General features: G+C 47.4%; 1 protein-coding gene across 1 annotated transcript in view; it reads left to right on the top strand.

The window, feature by feature from the left end:
• Positions 1–22041, top strand: part of ZBTB40 (zinc finger and BTB domain containing 40) — a 31926-nt gene extending 9885 nt beyond the window's left edge. The window contains 18 exon segments of the mRNA XM_032448833.1: positions 1297–1380; positions 1382–1493; positions 2971–3024; positions 3927–4063; positions 4461–4509; positions 4512–4535; positions 4538–4654; positions 5761–5894; positions 6265–6433; positions 10487–10969; positions 11963–12157; positions 12676–12823; positions 12825–12844; positions 13188–13274; positions 13573–13748; positions 14397–15620; positions 16422–16506; positions 16793–22041. Of these exon segments, the coding sequence (XP_032304724.1) occupies positions 1297–1380; positions 1382–1493; positions 2971–3024; positions 3927–4063; positions 4461–4509; positions 4512–4535; positions 4538–4654; positions 5761–5894; positions 6265–6433; positions 10487–10969; positions 11963–12157; positions 12676–12823; positions 12825–12844; positions 13188–13274; positions 13573–13748; positions 14397–14582 (2175 nt within the window). The 3' untranslated portion in view covers positions 14583–15620; positions 16422–16506; positions 16793–22041.
• The last annotated feature ends 253 nt before the right edge of the window (positions 22042–22294 follow it).

Here is a 22294-nt window from a genome sequence, read left to right as displayed (position 1 = left end):
GAGGATCTGCAAGTGGGAGAAGGATAACATGGCTGGAGAGCTGAGCAGTGAGAACAGAATGTGATGGAAGGGTGCAAATTCAGGTGTGGTAACAAGAACTAAGACTAAAACCTGGTCTGAAATACTGCATTCAGTTCTTGTCTTCTTCCAGAAAAGATGAATTTGTATTGAAGTCGAGTCAGTTGTTAAGACTGGGGGAGTGGAGAAGCTATTTTACGAGAGAAGTTGCCTTATTTAGACAAGTGAAATGAAGACTGAGAGGGAATATGATCCTGCTTTTATAAAGAAATTGGAGAGAAGAATAGGGTAAACAGAGTTTAGAAGATCTTTTTAAGCTAAAAGATAATGTTGGCAGATGAACAAGTGGGTATACACTGGCCATGAATAAATTTAAGCTGAAAATTAGAGGAGTCATCTGGGGAATGAGACTGTGAACGAGCTTTCCAACCTGAGGAAAGGGAGCAAAAATATAACCTGTTTTAGGACAGATATTACTAATTTTATTAACGGGGCTGGGGACCTACCAAGTTTCTGCCTGTGTGTGTGTACACTTCTATGATCCCCTCCCATTCCCCATAAACTGTCTGTCTTTTCCCCATAAAGACTGGTTGTGCTGGGGAGCTGCTACTACAGCATACTCCAACTACAGTGATTATATCTCACAGATGAGGTGTCTCACATGGACTTGTCATACAAATAATCATTCAATTAATAGTGTGTTTATTTAACGAGTCTCCTTTTTTTTTTTGTCTGCTTGTCTTCAACTGACAAGTAGAAAAAACGAGGGGAAACGAGGGAAAAGAGACTGCCAATTTAGAAAGTCTTTGCTAAAAATATTTAATGAAGAATTGTTTTGAACCTTGTCTTTGAGTGTTTTTTTTTTTTTTTCTTGGTTCCTTTGAGGAAATGTTTTCTGTTCATCAGACATTTCCAAGATGTAGACTTGGTGTAAGAACCCACTGGGGTAGTTTTCAAGGTGCCAAGTCACAGAATCATCTGGGGTTGGAAAAGACCTTCAAGTCTAACCATCCAAATGACCTACTGAGCCTCACCACTAAACTGTGTCTCCTGGTACCACATCCACACATCTCTTAATTAATCCCAGGGATGGGACATCTGCCACTTCCTTGGGCAGCCCCTTCCAATGCTTTATCACCTCCATAAAGAAATGCTTCCTGATAACCAATCTAAACAGTGGATATGGATTTGTTGCACTGTGATGCTGTCCCTGTTTCTTTAGCGTTATTTAGATCTGAGAATTTGAAGGAAGTGATAAAAGTTTCATCTTTGTTGCAGGTAGTTTTGAATTGCTGTGAGGGCAAATCCCAGAGGGAAGCCATGGACAATCTGTTCAAGAAGGTGGAAGAGGAGAAAACTCTTCCTTTCAGCTGAAAGTTTGGTCAAGCTTTTGAGGGCTGTGAAGGCATCATTCCCCGGTCTCCATCTTTTCCTTTACAACGTGGAGGTAAAAGCAAGCATCTCTGATAGCAAAGGTATGATGGCTACATTAAATTCACATGTATGGGGGCTTAGTGAAGGGAATTTCTGGGAAGCCTGGATAGGTTTTTGTACCTCAATGTGCTCTTGTAATCCTGATTTCACATCAGGGGAATAGGATGCCCATTTTATGCAAACAAAACAGATCTGGGATCACTGGTTTGAGAGGGCTAGGCTAGAAAACAGCCCAATGCATTGCAATGGAAGTTGCATCGGGGGAGATTCAAGTTGGATTTTAGGAAAAAATAGGTGAAATTTATTCTCAGGAAGAGTGATGAGGTATTGGAACGGGCTGCCCAGGGAGGTGGTGAAATCACCATCCCTGGAGGTGTTCAAGAACTTTGGAGATTTGATATGAGGGATGTGGTTAGTGAGCATGATGGGCGTGGATTGGGGTGGGACTGGATAACCTTAGTGGTCTTTTCCAACCTTAATGATTCTATTATGGTCATTAATTTGTAATCTTCTGCGTGTCCCACATTCAGTGGCCCCATTAGACATCCTTATCTTGGAGTGCTGGTTCCCTTGTTGCTGGTCTGGGGTTGGTTTTTATTGCTTGCCTGTGGTGCTGCCAGGACTTGGAGTCCTCATCTTTCTGCTGGTGGAACAGCTTTCCAAGTCTGAGTGGGTTTAGGCACAGATCTGAGCAATTCAGATAGACTAGCAAATTTCACTGGCTCAAAAGTCACTAAAAAATTAAAAACTAAATTAATATGCAGTGGAATGTAAATTATTCTTTAATAGAAAGCAAAACTGCACTCGTAATGCTGATAACTTCCTCTGTAGCAAACATTCCCGACAGGCAATTTGCTTTGTCATTTGTTAAGCACGATTGCTTTCTTGAAACACCAGACTCCCAACATGCTTAATTATCTAGTGGTAATACCCATTCCAAGGAGGAGCATTCCTTAATTACATAGAGTTGAATCTCCTCAAATTGCAGCTTGAACAAACAGTAGCACAAATATTTCTTATCATGAAAATGAAGAGGGAGGGAATGATATGAGCCGCCAACGTCTGCCTTTGCTGTCCTGTGCTGTGGTGCTAACAGACTTACATGGAGTTCACAGCAGAGCTGAGTGCGTTTGTAACAGCTTGAATCTGTGTAATAAAATCAGCAACATTTCGATAGGAGAAGGGGAGAAATATAAAATATGGGATCACTTGAGTTGGAATGAACCATTAAAGGCCATCAGGTCCAACCCCCTGCAATGAATAGGGATACTTGTGGCTCCATCAGTGCTCAGAGCCCCTCCAGCCTGACCTGAACATCTCTGGAGCTGGGGTACCCGCTGCCTCTCTTTTTATTTGTTATCTGTACCCTGATCCATTGAGAGTGCATGCCAGTCAAACCTTACAGAGCTAAATGAGATTCTCATAACTTCACCAAGGAGCAACTACGCTGCCTCCAGAAAGTCTTTGTCTGGGGAGTTTTTCATCTAAGCTCAAAATCATCCATTGATTATTCCACAGATTGCCATTGTTCCCTTCACCACCTGGGAGAGCTTTCTCTTCTTACTTTGCACTGTATGTATTCTGGGTCCCAAAGACTTTTTTTTTTTTTTCCACCTACTTGTATCTATTGTGTGTAATTGAACTTTCTGTTTGCTGAACCAAAGTGATTAAAAAAATCCTAAGCATGCAAATAATCATAGATTATTTTGGATACACAGCATACTGTCCCAAATCTTTTCATTATCCTGGGTAAAGGCTATGCCTCTTCCTTGAATTAGTCCATTGCGTTCTGCTGCTCTGATGTCTACTAAGAGTAACAGCACAATCCTGAAGTTACTATGTCTCAGATTCATCAGGTCAAATCTGGAATTAGATATATTAGGCTAAAGTTGTATTTTTTGTGTGTGAATAATAGAGATAAGAGGGTGTTAACTGCTATTTTGCAATCGCAAGTCTGGTTTGTGTTCCCTTAACATTTTCAACCAACGACGACTCAGCCCACTCAGTTCTTGATTATGTTGGACCATATGGGTGTTTGCAAAATGTTGCTGTGTTTAATAGTTGCACACTGCTGAGACAGAGTGTGCTGCAGAGCTCCTTCGCGGTGGAGTGGATCTAAGACTAAAGTAAAAACTGCTTTCAATGAAACTGAAGTTAAGAGTTAGTGGGAACTTCTTGCTACCAGGGCATCAGAATAGACTGAAAAACATCTTGTGTTGTTGTCTAGATGTATAAAACCACACATTTACCCACTCTACGTGGCTGCAAACCAAGGGTCTTGAGAGTAAGTGGTTGACAGCCCTGCCCATGGCAATTGTCTTAGAACTAGATGATCTCTGAAATCCCTTCCATCCCAAATCATCTATGACAAGGGAGATCTGACTACCTTGATATTTTCAAGCCCCCTGTCGCTCTTGAAGCCCTTTGAGAAGGTGCTGCAGTTGAGCTGTTCTTATTCCTTTACTTGAATTCAGCCAAATGGAGTTTGGAGGATTATGGAGCCCAACTGCTGAGACGATACCAAGAAAGGTTAGTAGAGCACCTCACAGACACCCAGACACTGCTGTGTGGGATTTCTGCTGCACAGTGCCTAGCTTCTGCTGATACAGAGGTAAGCAGTCTCCTATCTGCGTGTTAAAGCAGATACTGGGAGCAAGGTGTTACAAGGACTTGATTTACTGGTTGTTGTGGCTTGGTTTTGGAACAGTCCTCCATCAGGATTCAATTTAAAGATTCCTCCTTAGCATCAGATAATGGGAACAAAGCAGTTGTGTGCATGAAGGTGAAGATGGGCAAGGAAGAATGGCTGATCTAGAGACTGAGGAGAGATGAAGCAAGGAAGTGTCCAATGCATTTCAGCAAAAGGTTGGGCATGGGTTTTATTGTGAGCCAGGTCTCAAGCAGGGCAGGAGTAAGGGAAGGCTGGGGCAAACCATGGCCTTGGCTAGGGCCATCCTGGGCAGATGGATGAAGTCACTCATTAGCACCTCACTGACGATCTTTTGAAGGCAATTGAACAGATTGTGAAGTGCGAGACCGGCTCAGGTGGCTTCGTCTCACTGTGTCTGCAGCGCTGGAGGAGCAATCTCTGTTTCTGTGGTCTGGCAGCCGCTGCTGGCTGTGCAAGAGCCCGAGCTGCCACTGAACGTGCTGATGGAGGAGATCCAGAAAGAACCGGGCGCAGAGCTTTTTATCCAAGCAGGTAATAGCCTCAGTCTCCTGCACTTTTCCCACTGCTGGCAGAATGGACTTTCTAACTCCTTCCTCACCCATGCTGCAAGTTTCACAGACCCTTTCATACTCCTTCCTTTGGTGTCTGGAAATACTTTTTTTTTTTTTTTTTTTTTTCCATTGAGTCTCAAAACCTTGTGTCTTTTTTGAAGCAGTCCATTGGTTATACTCTGGAAAAACACTTCACAAATGCCACTACTTTGTTTGTGGCTCTGTGTGTTACGAAGGCCATAAGGTTTTGCTGTGAGCAAACCTTTTGAGGTTTGCTTTGGCTGCCATTGTGTGCTAAGAAGCAGCTGAAGGCCTGTCAGACTGAAAACATGGGTTAAACTGTAGGTCTGTGAGCAGCCTCTCCCCTGTCCTCCCCAGAGCCCTGGCCTCTGGCTTTGAGTTTCCCTGCCAGCTGTGGGAATCTGTCATTGCATTTCCCTACTTGAAAACATAACCTGTGCCCCCCCCCTTCCTGCACAGTTGCTGAAATCTCATGAAAATTAATGAGTTTGGGGTGGATGGGAGGGAGGCTGTGCATCTGTCCATACATGAAACTGAGATTCACTTGCCTGTGGTCAGATGTTTGTAGGATAGATATCTACATCTGAACTCCATTGCCTCTGTGCTCAGTGCAGAGAAATCAGCACTTCTGGTGCATGATACATGTGACTCCTTTTCATGTGATATCCTTGGATGAAGCATCACTCTGCAAAATGTCAAGAAGGGATATCTTGAATTAGGGGGAGAGAAGAAATCCTGTGTGTTGGGACACTTGTGCCCGCCTTTTGAGGTTGTTAGCATCTCATTCAATAATAATGTGCTTTGGAAAACCTGATCTTCTCACCCAGTGTTGTACAAACAATGAGAAGTGAGGTCTGCCAGGTTGCTGTGTTTTAGGCTGGATCTCTGTGAGGCAATAAATGTAACCAGAGTTTGCCTGGAGCTGCTCCTTGTTTCCTGCTCCATAAAGGAAGGACTCTTGCTGTTCACAGATCACCTTTAGCTATGTAAAGCTACGTTTTGGTTCTCCTTGTTTATCGAGTTTTTCATATTGGGTTTTTAAATACTTCTTATTTTCCTCTTCAGTTGCCACCAGTGAAAGCTCAGCCATTGAGATCATCCTACAGCACAGCAAGCTCATCACAGAGGCCATTATGCAGAGAGCAAACCTGGAGGCCTTGGCTCCAGGGGAAGCAGGACTCAAAGAGGCAGTGAAAGAGGTATGAAGGGGTGATGCAGTGCATACCCCCCATAAGGAGCCAGCATAGTTTGCATTTTAGAGAATGTTATGCATGAGGGGCAGATTTACAGGTTAGGTAAACTCAGTGCTGTAAGGCATTGAGAATCTCTCTTGATGGAAGTGGTTTTAAGTAAGCTAATACCAAATCAGAAAGTCTGAGTATTGATTTCTTGTAACTTGTTTTAATCCAGAAATTCTCGCTGCTCATACTCATACATCAGTGGAAGGGTGAAGACTTGTTTGGAAAGATGAAGCTGAAAAAGGGAAACTGTCCTCATTCCCAGACCATCCTGACCCTTGACAGCCCAAATTTTCTGTCTCATGGTATTTTCTTCTTTTTACTTCTCCAGCTGCTGAGTATTTCTGCTCAAAAGGAAAGCTCAGAGGCCTCCTTGAAAGCAGCTTTGAGTACAGCACAAGAGAAGTCTGTCCCAGCCATCAAGATCTGTCAGCTGCTGTGCAGTGTCCATGAGTCTTTCCCAGACTTGCAGCTGGTGATGCAGGATCTAGGGCATGTGGGTAAGGAATGCACAGACTTTCATCCTTCTGTGGTTGGTTACGTATAGCACTGTGACTTTGGGGGAGTTTGATTGGTAGCAGACAGCAGCATCTTGGTGCTATAATGTGCTGTCTTGCTGTATGTGCAGATACTTCACAGGCTGATTGTGAAAAGCTCACATCCGAGTGCACTTGTCTCCTGAAAGAATGACAGTGATGTCGTGCTTTGTAGTCCCAGACTATTCCCTGAGTTAATTGTCTCATTGTGTCTTAATTTGGTTTTGCTATATGTACATTTTCCAGAGCAAATGATCCCACAGGAGAGTCCCACAGCAGTAGGTGAGTGTTATGTACTGTAGCAGTTTGACAAAGGTATGAGTGGAGCATATGCAGATAGCAATTTCCTGAACTTCAGAAACAAATGCATATCAATAACAGTGTATGAGACCCTGCCCTGAGCTATGGAATTATTTCCAGCTGAGCTGAACTGTGTCTCTGCATCAGTCATTTGAAGGAAAAATGCTTAACAGGATTCAGTGCTTTAATGAAAAAGATAACAGAGAGACAGAAAGGCAACTGCAGGTTTGCATTCTGTTGAAAAGGATGCAAATGTGGCTTGCTTCTTCTGTCTTCTCACATATGTTTTTATGTCACTGCATTTCCCAGTGCATCCAAGTACAGATGTTTTGGGCTGCACAGTCCAATGGGATGTACTCAGTGTGTTTTTTATCTGAGCGTGGATGCTGATTCAGCTCAGTCCATCCCCATTTACTTGTGGTGCCAGAGCTGCTTAGCATAGACACGGCATGGAAATGCTCACAGATTACTGGCTAGTTAGAATAAGCAACCTGTTATTAAGCACCTTGCCTTTTTGTAGGGGAAGTTGGTTTGAAAATTTGGGTCAGGACCATAACTGGTCTTTATGGATAAATGCCAGCCAACTGGCTTTGACTCTTGCCATCATTTCATGTTTGTCAGTGATGGGCAAAGCAATTGTTCCTCGTATGCCCGGAGTGGCCATTCATCAGCCTGCCTCTGTTCCTGAGCAATAGGGAAAAGTTGTTAGGGTGGTAGATGGGATTGGATGCATGCATAGAAGGAATCAAGGACTAGGTTACTGCTTATAGAACTTTCTTAGCATAAATGGTCTCCCTGAGAAATGTCCTGTGCTGTAGATCCAGTGTTCATGCCCAGTTCAAACCTAGTTTTTCCTCTCTGTAAGAACTGCTGCCAATCTGGCTGCCATTTTTGCCCAGTCATGGCTCTGATGAGGATTTCCAGATAAAAGGTGATTCCTTCTCATCTGCCATTCCTTCTCTGTCCCCTGCTGAAGCTCCAGTCACTTGTTTCACTTGTCTTAACCCTAACTGGCTGTGGGATGTGCCAGGACTGATGCCCTGGTGGCTCTAGAAGATAAGCCAACAGAAAACACGCATGTCTTTGAAGATGCAGTCCACCTTAGCTGCTGGACACCTTGCAGTGCTTACCAGTGAGGGACCTGGGGAGTCAGCTAAATTGCTCTGGCAGATGCCTGCTTCCCTGGCACCAATATCAAAGAGAATAGACTGCTGTTACAGTCTTTTCAGGGCTTCAAGCCAAGGAGAGGCTGAGACATAAGCAAACAAGAAACAACATCAAATACAAAAGTACTGGGAAAATGGTATCTCCTTGGCAAAAAAAATGTATTTTGCATGAATCGATTGGAGGAGCATTGCTGGTCACCAGTCCCTTTTTGGCATCTGCTGATCTTTGCACTGATGTTCCATATCTTATTTTTAAGACCGATTTCCTCAGCTCTGATATCACAGCTTTACAGCCCTGAGTGTTGCAGGTGGCGTTGTGGATCAGTAGCCATGTGGCTCTCAGCGTGAAATGTGAATGTGACTGAGGGTCTCGTGTTTGAGGAATGTGAGCTTCTACTTAAAACACAGAAAATCTTATGTTTCTGAAGAGCATATGTGCCCCAAAGAGATGCACACGGTTTGCATTTCCATTGGTAAGCTATAGTTTTTTACATCTTCTCCAAAAAAAGGAAGAAGAGATATCTCTGATACCTAATGTAGGTGAGCTGAGCGACTTGGAAAGCAACAGGACTTCCTGTGGAGGAATCTGCATCCATCCTCAACCTCATTCAACATCATCAAAATAACAAGTTGGTTTCTCTGATGGAGGTATGTTATGAAGTCTATTTGTTTTTCCTCACTTCTGTGGCTTGAAGCGCTCTTAATGCTTCAGCTGATGCTTGCAAAGACAAGATTTAGCTGTTGCAGCTATCACTTCACTACTGAGCTGCTTTCCAGGACTTTTTAGAGTCATTTCTTAGGAGATCTTATTTGTCAAGGTATGCCTAATGTTCAGATTTCAGAAATGTCAAGAACTGCGATAATTGGGTTTTCTTATGCATAATCTTGAGTTTAAAAAACACAGTTGAGACACAGAAGCTGAAACAGCTCCTGAAATCAGAGAGTCTGCAAGCAAAACTCATTCTCTCCTGTAAAAGTTTTGCTTGTGTCCCCATGCTTGTCAGCAACCATTCTAATGACCATCAGGTGCTCACATAGAGGGCCACTCCTTGATGTTTTTCACCATGAAGGTGAGCTCTCCCTGCCTTTATAACAGTCTTTGGCTGTTGTGTAGGCTGAAGGCTTGCCTGTAACTATCCTAGAGCCATATTCCAGCACACTGTATCTTCATTAGTTCTTGAAATACTGTCATTATTTCTGGGACTGTCATTATTACAGGGACTGTCCATCCCTGTGATCCTGAGCAACACTATCACAGGCTTAAGAGACAAGCACCATAAGCTTGGCCCAATGGAGTCTATGGCAGACTTGCTCACTTCAGTCTCATTCAGATTATGCTTCTGCTGTTGTGGCACTTCCAGGCATATCCAGTTCTGGCTTCTTTAGCATGCGTATCTTCATCCACATTCATCCATTTCTGATGTTCAACATTTCAAGACTCTTGTTTACTTAAATAAAAAAAAACAACTGTCAGTGTTGGTTATAGGGATGAAGGAAGAGACCTTAGGGGTGAAGAGTGTATTGCTGTCCTGACAGAGGAGGACAAACTACACAACAGTCTTACAGTCTGTTTTATTCCCTTGGCATATTCAGGGGCTGATGGGTCACCACTTGACATCTTAACATTTCTGAGTCAGGAATATGTCAGCTGGTTTCTGGTTGGTTGGAAGTTTCGGCTTGTATCACTGTGCAGGGAGAAAACTTTGCCGAGCTCTTCCCATAATGAGGAGGGCAGAAATGAAGTTTTGCAAATACGGGCTGAATTTCCTGTGTGTTGGTAAAATAAATCTGCAGTGGCTTCCATGACCACAGAATCGCATGGTTCTCATTATAACAAAGGAGCCAAATATATCTGTTTTGTATTTTGATTTCTTCCATATGTATATTTCATGTGGGTCTCTTCTGTAGATTGAGAACCTTGTGCATTTTGAGATGATGGCATTACAGGGATTCAGAAAAACATCAGATTTTGAAAGAAATGAATGTAATGAGTGATTTAAAATACCCCAGGGCCCTAACCAGAAGACTTGAAAGGGTTGTCACAAGACTGTGTGTTTTCTTTAAAAGAGTCTGTGTTTGGAAAGTATTCCTGATAATTTCTTGTGATTTTAGTGGCTAGATATCCACTGCAATGGCTGACCTGTGGCATAATGTCATACCCGAGGCTCAGATCTACAACCATTTCAGCATGAGGCCAACATCACGTGTCTGAGCTGGTGACAGACCCTTAGAAACAACAGCTATTTCTCTTCTTGCCATGGGAAGAAGAATGAGCTCCTTGAAAAATCTGCCTGTTGCTCTGACATCTAATTGAACCCCTGGTACACGTGGGTACCATACTCTATACTTTGTACCATGATTTACCATGACCACTTTTGGGCAGGGCTGTGTGACACTGTTGTGTTGGTCAGATGTCCACTGAGCATCTCTTGCATGCACATTCTTGCCACATGGGGGTGACTTGTTATTTAGGAGCATTGAGGAGATGGAAGGCCAGGGATCTGGTACTCAGGCCTGGTCACCTCTCAAGCAGGAGCTGCTTTTTACACAGGGTTCTTGACTGAGGGAAGTGGAGAGAAACCTGGAATCAGGAAGTGGAAGGTGAACAGTGAATCCTAAATGGAAGCTCTGGACAAAGAAGAGGACAAGGCAGCAAGTGCAGCAATCAAGGAACTGAAGGAACTGCAAAAGAAAGCATCTTCCAAGAAGAATTTCATCTGCAAAGCCTGTGAGAAAAGCTTCCACTTCTACTGCTGTCTGAAGGTGCATGTGAAACATTGTCGGGTGGCCAGAGGGAAGCAAATACAGTGTAAGAAATGCACTGAAGTCAAATCAGTACAGATGGAGCTGCATCAGCTGGAGGTCTATGGGGTGGTGGGGATGGCCAAGAAGAAGAAGTGGTGTCTTCTTGTGATGTGTGACATATGTGGCTGAGAGTTTGCTCATGCTTCAGGTAGGGTTGGTGATAGCAGGGGGGAAAGGGGTGTTTGTTCTTGGGCCCTGTGCACACACTGGGGAAACCTGGACGACATAATAAAATGATAATCTGTAATCTTCTCCTGCCTGCAGCTCTGTGAGTGCCACGTGTGGGAAATGCAGCTCAGCTTGTTTCTCCTGCCCCACTGAGCACAACTGCTTTCTGATTAGTTCTTCCCTAATTGGTTTTCCACATGGCTCATCAAGGAAAAGTGGGGCTACTGGTAAATTTAAAAGCCTCCAAAAATAATTGAGCTGTTCCAGTTCTGTGGCTGGCTTAGCAGGGCCAGCGAGAGGTGTGGAAGCTCCCTGCCCTCCCCATGCCCAGCTCTCAGTGCTCTATGTCTGTTGGGATGGGGACCTCTGTGCTGAGTGAAACAAGCAGGAGTTGCTTCTGTCAGGGCTGTGGGAGCTGGCACTGGGTTGCCCTTCTGTTAATAGGATCTTCCTCTTTCTCTGCCTGTCTTGTTTTTCTGCTGGGTAACTCTGCTCTGTCCTTTCACATCTAAAGTCCTGTAATGTGGCTGCCTCCCTCTGGACCACCTGCCTTCTCCCATCCCTCCTGGCTGAATTTCCTATTTCACATCAACTCCTACGCTTAGCCCCTTCCACAGGCAGGGCTTAGCCATGCCATTTTCAGCTCATGACTGCAGAGGATGTGTCACTGTGTTTGTAATTAATATGCTCAAGCATTACAATGTTGCGTGAGTGTCAGGCAGTTGGGCAATTATTTGTGAATGTGAGACACGCCAACGTATAATACCTCCAGACACTCAAGGTCTCTGCTAATTGAATACTCTGTGTGCAGGTGTGATTTCCTCTAAGACCTTTTCAACTTAGTGTTGAATTGATCTGACTGCCCCAGGAAAGCCTGTGTAGTCTGTAGTCTTGCAGAATCATAGAGTGGCTTGGGTTGGAAGGGACCTTAAAGCCCATCCTGTGGGCTGGTTGCCCCCCAGCAGATCAGGTTGCCTTGATCACCTCCAGGGATGGGGCACCTGGACAGCAGTACCAGGTCCTCGCTGCTCTCTTCAGTGAATTTTTCTCTAAGAAGCTGACCTAAACCCTTGTTTTAGCTTAAAGCTGTTTCCCCTTATCCTGTTCCTGCACCCTGAATCCTGTATTCTTTATCCCTGTCCCAACTGCTTCAAAGTCTTCAGTGCCCCATCCCTCCTGAAGCGCCACATGGTGACCCATGTCGGAGGAAAGCCCTTCAGCAGTGACATCTGCAACAAAGCTTAACCAGGTGAGCTGGGGCAGTAAGGATTTAGTCCAGAGTGCTGTTGCCTTTCCTGGCCATGTGCACTGAGTGTCATCAGCAGAGCTGAAAAATCACACATAGGAGGCAGAAACTATAGGGAAGGTGGAGACAGATGGGCCGTGATTGCAGAGGACTGTGTACTTGCCTGTGCAGACCCTCAGGAGTTTGTTTCACCTACATTTCTAGCTGCCAAGAACTATAGGAATAAAAATACTCATATGGTGAATGGCATGCTTCAGTGGGAGTGTGTGTGGGAGCACATTCCTACAAGGCATTTGTAAGGAGACCTGCAATGAGTGAAATGGGGACGAGGGATTCTGCAGTGTTCAGCTCTTCAGGGGGTAATGGAGAAGTGTGGTGTTGGCCATTGTCCTGTGGGAAGGTGTGTGGATCTGGCTGGTGTTTTGTATCTGCTGAGCATAGCCCTGCTTTTACTATTTTTTTCCATGCACAGCTTCTTGCTGTCATAATACTCATGGAGCAGCTTTGGGTTGTAACCACAGTTTGGTCCTTATCATTGCAGCACTTGTCAGGGTTATGGTATCGCAACTGGACCCATCACCCTGGTGTCTTTGCAGCTCAGAATCACCGCTCCTCCAAGTTCTCCTTGTAGTGCAGCTCCTGTGACAAAACCTCCAGCACTGCTGCTCACGGTCAAAGCAGAGCACTCAGGTAACAGCCCATTTCTTAGCCAGCAACAGCATGTGCTGACTGCTGGCAGAGATGTAGCACTAACTCTTACATGACAAGTTTGTTCATTCTGTTTACTTGCAAATCACAGTAAATTCTTTGTATCCCATAGCAGGAGGTAAGTCTCATCTCAGCAGCTTGCAGCTCAGTTGCTCTTGGCTTCTTCTTCCCCCACCCTGTCTCTAAAGGTGCTCCCTTTGTCTGTATGCAGATGTGGTGTTGCTGAAATGTTAACAAAAAAACCCTAATCCAGAAGCACTGGATTGGATCTTCTCTTGTAGAAGACCTTTGGTGCACACTTTTCTCTTCATGATCTTGTTTGCAGATGTGATGTTCCATGACTGTGAGATGTGCAAGGAGCAGTTTCCCACACTGGCTCTCCTGCAGGTCCATGTGAAATGCTGGCACTCAGGTGTGTTACCTCTGCTGTTGCTCACATTTCTTGTGGCTCAGTGGCATCCTGTAGTACTGTACTGTATAGAAATGAGAGCTAAATACCAGTTAAGAGACATCAGCATGGGGGAAACAAGGAACTGAACCCATGCAGTGAGTCCCCAGTGGGTTTCATCCCTGCACATCTTGGTCATTTGCAGCTCCCCATGCCCTCGGGCTGGCACTGGCGATTGCACCTTAGGCTCAGAAGGGCACATCTTCCCCAGGGTCACAGCCATTTCACTGCTTGTACTGCTCAGCCTCCTTTCTCTTCCCAGGGGCCCTGCAGCACCACATCACCACCGAGCACTTCAAGCAGGCAGAGTGCACCTTCACCTGTGGGCTCTGCATGGAGCTCTTCACCTCCCAGGGTGAGCTGGAGGGGCACTGCAACACTGAACATCCCAACGTGGTCTTCACAGAGGCCCAAGCCACCACAGCCCATATTGTACAGGTAGAGACCTGTACAATATGTGTACAGTACCATATACACTTTGTGGTAGCTGTCACCTCTTTCTGCACTCTTGATTAGAGGCATCCAGGACATAAGCCCTTAAGCCCAGAGTGCTCTAAGGTTGGCGTGCTCTGTGCTAGTGCAAGGCTGGCTTGCAAGAGGGCTTAAGGAAGATGTTGCAACACTTGCAGTCTGAATGGGGTAGGGCAAACATCTCAGCCCACCTAGATTCCCACCACCATCATTCATTCCTTCCTCTCCATGCTTTCTTTCTTGCAGACTGCAACTCCCATTAACAAACATAATATTTCAGCCATCAGTGGGGATTAGCTCATTGCATGAAGGAGCCCAGTGTGTGGGATTCCCTGTGCTGCCATTCCTCTAGTGTGTAATCATAGTATCTTTATTGTCTATGACTGCTTATGGAGCTAAATCATAGCAATTTTGTGGAGGTAAATATTTAAATGGTTCTTCTATTTTCTCTTTTTGCATCACTGATATTAGGAGCTTGGAGTTTACCATTAGCCTCAAGCCTATTGTAATTGCAGTCCTCTGGTGTGAAGCTGAATGTTACTACAGGAGCTGGGCATAGCAAAGTGACCACAAGGAAAGCAGCGCAGTGTCTGACTCAGTTCATCTTGCACACAGGTGATTCAGACGTCAGAGCAAGGAGCAGCAGAACACATCATCTCTTTTGATGAGGCCCAGCTCTCCAGCTCCCAAGTCTTTGTGACGTTGCCTGAATCCCAAGCGAGCCAAGCTGGCTCAGAGCTGGTGTCTATGGAGGATTTGTTTGATGACAAAGTCGCTCTGATTTGTGAAGAAACACAGTGATAGTGAGCAGTGGGTTCCTGGTGTGTGGCGTCTGGTGTACACTGGACTGATTCCAGAGCCTTACTTAGGTATGCTGCCCTCACAAGGGACCCTATATATATATATAGGGTATACGACACATAGGGTATACGTATATATATATACATATATATGATCCTGACAAAAGAAATGGTGCACAGCAAGGACTGGATAGGTCTGTAGACATTCATAAGGCAATAGCAGGGCTGTTTCTATCTGAGAACAGCACACAGGATATTGCTTTGTAGAGTGCATTCAGCTACCTGCTGTAAAGCAGGTGCTGGGTGGATGCAGCGCATTCATTGCAGCACGCTGGCCCCTTTAAGACTAAAATTTCATCAAGTCTCCTTTTTTTTTTTTTTTTTTTTTTAATCTGCAGTTTCCTAAAATATAATCTGATAATTAATGGTTTGCTGAATCCATTATGAAGTGCAATTAGATAGATGCAGGGTTCCTACGGCTCGGAAGGGACCGGTAGCATTTATCTTCCTTTCCCTAATGCCAAAAGGTTGAACTCTGCTGCTGCAATATTTACATACGGAGTGGTGATCCCTGCCACAGCCCTGCGGTGAGCAGCGCCTGCTTCATCACACAGCCCAGGAGATGAACAGCTTGGAGTTTTCCAGGAGGTTTTTGTGACAGCGTGATAGTTGGTCATTCCTTTTCCAGCTCGAAGATTGGAAGCGAACAGCAAGGAGTGTGCTTTGTCCCCAGTGATAGTGGAAAGGAGGAAGTGTCACTCCCACTGAAATCAGGAATGACCAGGAGATGGTGCTCAAGGTCTTGAGTAGTGCCAGCGGACAGGTGTCTGCTCTGCCGAGAGCCAGCCGTGCTGCACTGTGCTCCATCAGCTCCTGCCAGGCCCTGCGGTTCACTGCATAAAGAGCCTGGAGCTGGAGGGGCTAAAACACAGATGCTGCTGGGGTGAAGCAGTGAGGCTGGTACCCTGCACTCAGGTCGGGCTGGAGTGTGAGATCACCCTGTCCAATGGTTCTTCAACCACACCAATTAATAAAGGAGGTGGGTTTGTTCATCCACATGCATTAATTGGTGGCACTTAGGGTTGGGCTGGCACCTGCTTTCTACTCTGCTGTCCCAACCCAGTGCCCACCCCAAAGCACTGCAGAACATTGGGAAGCAGATGGGGTGCTGCACTGTGGCACAGCCCCATGGTGTCATTGTGTGCATTAGCTTCTTTATTAATTATTTTTAACACCCAGCCCATCTATGACACGACACCACTGCCCTGCCCAGGAACAAGGGGTGGTGGTGGCAGGAGCACCAAATATCCTTGCAGAGAGCAGGGCACGTCCCTGGGAGATGGGCTCTGTAACCTTTTGTAATGAAGGGGCTGTCTGGCTAATGGAGAGGGCTCGGTCACCTCTCCAGCAGCATTTAATGCCTCTAATCCGCCTGCAGTCCGCTGCCTCATTGCTGAGAGTCCCAGTGCTTCCTCATGCCCCGCGTTACAGCAGTAATTGCTTCTCTTGCATCTCCAGCCAGGCTGTAGCACACAGCTTCCACTTTGCCTCCCATGCTCCATTTGTGATTCCTCTGAGCAGGAAATGTGTCCTGCTTTCTAATTATGCTCAGGAAAACCCAGCGAGCTGAGCTGTATTGGTCACTGTATTGAAGGAGAAAAGGGCTGGGGAGCACCCGTGGGTCACACAGTATTAGTCACAGAGCTGCTCTGGGGTTCAGTGTGCTTCCCAGAGCCTCTTATAAATGAAAGGGGGGCAACTGGGATGTCCTGGTGAACATCTCCCTTAGGAGAGCATGAAGTAGATGCCAATAAATGTGTTTTTCTTATTCTTCATGTAGATGGGAGCATCACCCCTCAGCTTGTTGTGAGAGATGGAGGCGTCCTCCAAGAGACGGAGCTCGCTCTCCTCCTGGCTGCAGTCAGGTGAGCAGAGCCGTGCTGCGGGATTCCAGCTGCCTGCAGAGATAATCCCTGCCCCTCTTGCAGTGCCCAACCTGCTGTCAGGCGTGACCATGCCTCTCCCTGACATGCAAATCTGCCTATCTTTTTTTGCCCACGGAAGCCGTGGCCATATGCCACCACTCCACAGCATCGCTTTCCTCGGTGCATTCACCTGCTGCACGTCGAAGCCGACGTCGTTTGCTCTCTGAGCATCCCCTGACTGCTGTTATTCAGTCCAGTGACATGGCTTTTTCCAACCTGCTTATAGATCACAGTGGATTTGGCCATACACAGGAGTAGGTCGAGGGATCCCCGCGGCGCATGCGAGCTTCCATTTATCAACACGACGTTTCCCTTGCAGCGAGGTGGGTTTGTGTTAGCAGTGAGATCCCTCTGCAGCTCTTCTCTCCCCAGCTAACCCAGATAATCCTCTGCTGTCTGCCACATCTCCATGGGCCTGTTAAGCACACACAGTACTGCTGTCTTAGCGCACAGCCAGGGTAGGTTGTGAGGTTCTGCATCCTCTGAGCGTGGGATGCTGTCAGGGTCTCTCTTTGGTCCATGTCTAATCTTTGGTCCCATGCTCCAGAGATGACCATCCTTTGCTGCTCATGCAAACATTTCTTGCAACAAACAGTCCCTCCTGGTAGCCCTCCAGCCATGGGTTCTGTCCATTCTCGAGCTTTCCTCTTCCACAGACAGAGGCAGTTGAGATTTGTGAGCATTAGCTTCATTATTCAGCAATTAAAACGTTCCGGCCTCGTCGCGACGCGGGAGTGCATTAATGATTAATAGTGGCGTGCTTTGATTCGATGGCGCTGGAACCAACTTTGAGAGTGATGAATTCTGCTGAAATCCCAAATGCAAATCCCGAAATATTGTCCCTTGTTGGTCTGAGCCCATCCCAACCCTCCTGTAGCCTTTATGGTCCTGTGTTCCTATGGCACAGTCAGCCAACGTGGTGGAATGGGTTGAGGTTACATGATCTGATATGACCCATAACCCTGTACCACCCCATGTGATCCATAACCCCACTGCTGCCCCCTGGACACCATGTGACTCCATAACTCTGTGATCCCTGATCCCATGTCACCTCTGGCCATGTCATGTAACCCTGTAGTTCCATATGACCCTATAACTGTGACCCACAACCCCATCTGACCCCATAAACCCATGCGACCCATAATCTTATGTAACCTCATAACTCTGTGACCCTGTATGACCCTCATGTGATCCATAACCTAACCCCATATCTTGACCCCAGTGTGGCCATATAACCAGTTTTGTTTGGGGTAAAGGTAATTCCTCCTAGGTATGGGTCTGCCCTGTAGCACCCCATAGCTGCCCCATAGATGCCATGAGGTGGGCACCATGGGGTCTGAGCTGTGGGGCAGGGAGCTATAAGGGCAGTTATGAAGCAGTTGCAGAATACTTTTGGGGCAAGCATGATTTGGTTATGGGGCTGCTGTGGGGCACTATGTACTCCCATAGTGGCTGCTGTCACCCCATAGGCATCTGGGGCATGAGCTTCTGGCTTATGGGGCAGTCATAAGGACTTATGGGGCAGTTATAGGATGCCTGTAGGAGGATATAGGGGTGCTATAGGGAGGCTATGGGGTAGACCTGCATCTAGGAGGGGCTGATGCTCCCCCCACCTGCAGCTGGTGGTGGAACTACTGCTGACTACAGGCAGTTATGGGGCTATTATAGGGTGCGGGACTCCACATTTCCCTATAGGATCCCCATATCCCCCCTCAGTACCCCATAGCCATTCTGTAGCCATCCCACAACCCTGCGGCAGACCACCCAGAGCCCACCCCCCCTAAGTCCTCCATAGCCCCCATATTTTCCCCCCAGGGCCCCTGTGGCTGCCCTGTAGCCCCTCAAGGACCTCCCTGAGACCCAGTAGACACCCTAACACCTCATAGAGACCTGTAGTCCCTATAGGGCATCCAGCTCACAGCAGGGGGGTTGAAGCTGGATGGTTTTTAAGGTCCCTTCCACCCCAAACACGCAGCCCATGGCCCATCTGGTGGAAAGAGCACAGCCGTGGGGAAAGGGGAATTTCCCAGGGCTGGGGACAAAAGGGGTGGATGAGGACTGCAGACACCCGCATTGTGAGTAGGGCTGAGGCACCGGAGGAAAGTGTATCTTTAAAAAGCGGATTATCTGGTTAAACAGAGGGCAGGGGGCTGGGCCAGGAGATAATGGGGTGTCTGTGACAGCTTTATTAGGAAGTGCCTAACGTCGGAGCGATTTCATGGCGGGGCTCAGAGTGACGAGTGGCTCCGGGAGCGCTCCGGTGACGCTGTCAGATGGGCTTAGGGACAACCGACCCTTCTCTTTGCTGCAGGAGACAAAGGGAACAGCAGGGACCCACAGCCCGCCGCCTGCCTTGAGTCCCTGCAAAGGGTGGGATCTGCTTGTCTTGCCTTTTTTGCAGGTTTAAATCATGCCGTGCCTTGCATTGCCATCTTCTTTGAGGATGTAATGCATGCAGGGCATCTATGGGACCATAGGGTGGTTGGGTTGGAATGGGTGTCAAAGACCATCCCAATCAGCTCTCCTGGGGCTTAGGGTGGGATTGACAGCCGCTCTGGTGCCCCAAGCAGCTCCTGTCACCTGCAAGAAGGGGACAAGCCCTTGGGCCAGTGAAGATATCTCATACTTGGCCCCACTCTTTGGCTTCCCCTGGTGCCCTGACCTCTGTCCTTCACCAGCGCTGGGACTCAGACCTATGACTGTAGGCTCTGAGGTGACGTGCTGCCCTATTCCTGGCCGCGACCCCGATCTGACTGGCACTGATACTTCATTGCCTTTCCAAAATGCACTGAGCCACCAAAAAGAGATCTGAAGCCTCATGTGTAGGTGTGTGGGGTCAGCACGGAGCTTCTCATACACAGATTTCAATGCATGAGCCCCAAGTGGGCTGTTTTCCCCCTGCCCACCCCACAGCCCTTCCCTTCCTGCGCCCTCTCTTTCAACTTTTCCCCTCTCTCCTTCCCCCCCTCTGTAACAAATCGCCGTAAAGAGGGACGAAGGAGAGGCTCCAATGACAGATGGAGCTGCTGCTGTCATCTCTCTTAACTGTCACCGAGAAAATCACACGGCGGCCACTGAAATTCAAATTAGAGTTTCGCTGAAGCTGCTAAAACTCATCAAAAGATATCTTTGAAGTCCACTGGCAGGCCGGTCATTTCTTTTAAATTAGTCCCTGTTGAAAATGAAATTGCAGGGAGTTGGGGTGTATTAGCATACGGGAGTGCGAGAGACGGCACAATGCCACCTTTCCGGGGAGCAGAGGCAGTTTGCTCCCGCACAAAGACGGCGCTCTGATTGCATTAGGATCAATGAAAGGGTCATTTCAAAGCTCCCCATTAATGGGGCTGGGTTGATGCTCGGGGGGAAGGCAGAGCTGTCCCCGTGTCCCCATGCCCTCCGAGCCAACCTCCAAAGACCATGTTAACGAGGAGCTGCCTCATTAGTGGAGCTGGTTTGATGATGGTGTCGGGGGTCTCTCTTACCTTGGCCAAGTGTCTGGCTGCAATGGGGTGGTGGCCAGTGGCCCTGGGAAGCGTTGTAGCAGAGAATCATAGAAACATCATAGAGTGCTGAGATGGTTTTTGAGTTGGAACGGGCCCTAAAGGCCATCTGGTCCAATGCCCTGCAATGAATAAGGACAGCCACAGCTCCGTCAGTGCTCAGACCCCCATCCAGTCTGACTTTAGATGCCTGCAGGGACAGGGCACCAACCAATGGAGGTGAATGAGCATCTCCTGTTAGCGAATATTTCCCAGCATGGACAAAACTGGGTTGATGTCCTGCTCAAGTTCAGCCCAACCCAGGCATCTGCCCAGGAATGTTAGCCCTGAGGATGAGTGCTGTCTTCTTCTCATCCATCTCCCTTCTTCCTTCCCTTTCCTTTCCCTTCCCCATTGCATGATGCCATCCTGCCTTCCCCAAGGGGCTGAGCACAGTGCTTTGCCCCATGGTCTTGGCTGGCTCCTGGTTCTGGGCTGCATCTGCCAACCTTGGTTGGGTCCAACACTCAAATGTTTGAATGGGGTTGGGACCCTGAAGCAGAACCTGGGCAGCAAACAGAGAGGTTTGGGCACTGCATCCCTTGCATCACATGAGGTTGTGATGTGGAGTGGAAGGAAGGAATGGGAATGTGTGTGCCACATATGGATCCAGAAGACACAGTGGCCAATGGGCAGCACACCTTGGGAGGTGAAGCTGCTCTGATTAGACCTGCTTGCTTCTACTGAGAGAAGATCCCATGGGTGAGCTCAAAATGAAGGAGTAAAGGCTCTGGCACCAGCCTCTGTGTGCGGGTGAACCTGTGCCTCACAGGGACAAATCCTTGGCAGAAATGGAGTGATTGCACCATAAATGCTAATGCACAACTAGAAAATGAAGATCACTTTAATGGTACCCAGGAAAGAAGTGATGCTCTATGGGAGGATTGATGGTTGGTGCTGGGCAGAGAGAGCCATGCGCTCACCTCTCTGCTGGGGCCTGACATGCTCTCTGCTGTGGGTCTGCTGTGATGGATGGCTTTGCTCCTGGAGCCACACGTCTCCTTAGGCTGAGTTCCTGGAGTGAAGCCTGGCAGCACTGCTGGGGTCTGCCCTCCTGCTCAGCACTGCATGAGGGAGGGCGCAGGTGAAAAAGTGCACGGGTCTTATATTCCTTTTGCAGAGATAAATACGCTGCCTGTTAATGGGAACAAACTGAGTTTGGGAAGGCTGTTTCAGAGCTTGATGTTGAAGGTGAAGGTGAATCATAGGATCGTAGAATCATTGAGGTTGGAAAAGACCACAAAGGTAAGTCCTACCATCAACCATCACTCATGGCCACTGTGCATACTGGGGCACTGCTTTCCATCCAGAAGCAGCTGTAGCCATCCAGATAGTAGAAATAGCACCCAAATACTTCCACCAGTGGTTGGAGGATCTCCCTACCCACAGTTTGTTCCACATTGACCAAATCTATTATGCTCAGATGAGCCCTTCTCCATTGTGCTGACAGAATGAAACCATGGCTCCCACTCTTGACATCTCCAGGGCTACCTTTCCCAGATGGGCCATCAGTGCTCACCTGGATCCCCATATGCACAGTCATCTTGTTCTTCTCCCCCCTCCTCCAGGTTGTAGGCAGCACTGTGGGGCTGGGAGCAGGGGAAGGTTTGACTCAGCATCCTGGATTTAAATCGTCTTAGTCTGGCTTGTTGCAGAACCCAAACCAACAAATGCCTTATGATAAACCAAAGCCACAGCTGCTGCAGCTACCAACCAGGCTTTGCTCCCAGGAACACCACACCTGCCCCAACTCTTTCCTGGTATCTCCATCAGCCTTTCTGAACTCTTTTTCCCCATGAGTAGTTTTCTGTGGAGGTACAACTTCTCCAAAGCATCTGTTCTTTTTATGCACAGACCATTTGGATGGGATATAAAGTTTTCTATAATGAGTGGTGAGGCAGTAGCACTGGTTGCCCAGAAAGGTGGTGGATCCCCATCCCTGCAGACACCCAACGTCAGGCTGGAGGGGCTCTGAGCACTGATGGAGCTGTGGGTGTCCCTTTGCATTGCAGGTGGATTGGACCAAATGGCCTTTAGGGTCCTTTCCAACTCAGACCATCCTATAACTGTCTGATTCTCTGCACACTACCCATGGCGCCCCTGAGCAGCTCTGTGCTGGCAGCAGCTCCTCCACAGGGCCTGTCACTGTCAGCAGACAACAAAGAGGCTCCGACATGCTGCTGCTCCTG

Source organism: Coturnix japonica, chromosome 21 (assembly GCF_001577835.2).
Source record: "Coturnix japonica isolate 7356 chromosome 21, Coturnix japonica 2.1, whole genome shotgun sequence".
NCBI classification, from domain to species: domain Eukaryota; kingdom Metazoa; phylum Chordata; class Aves; order Galliformes; family Phasianidae; genus Coturnix; species Coturnix japonica.
The sequence above is the reverse complement of the archived record's forward strand: the minus strand, read 5'-3'. Positions and strand labels throughout refer to the sequence as shown.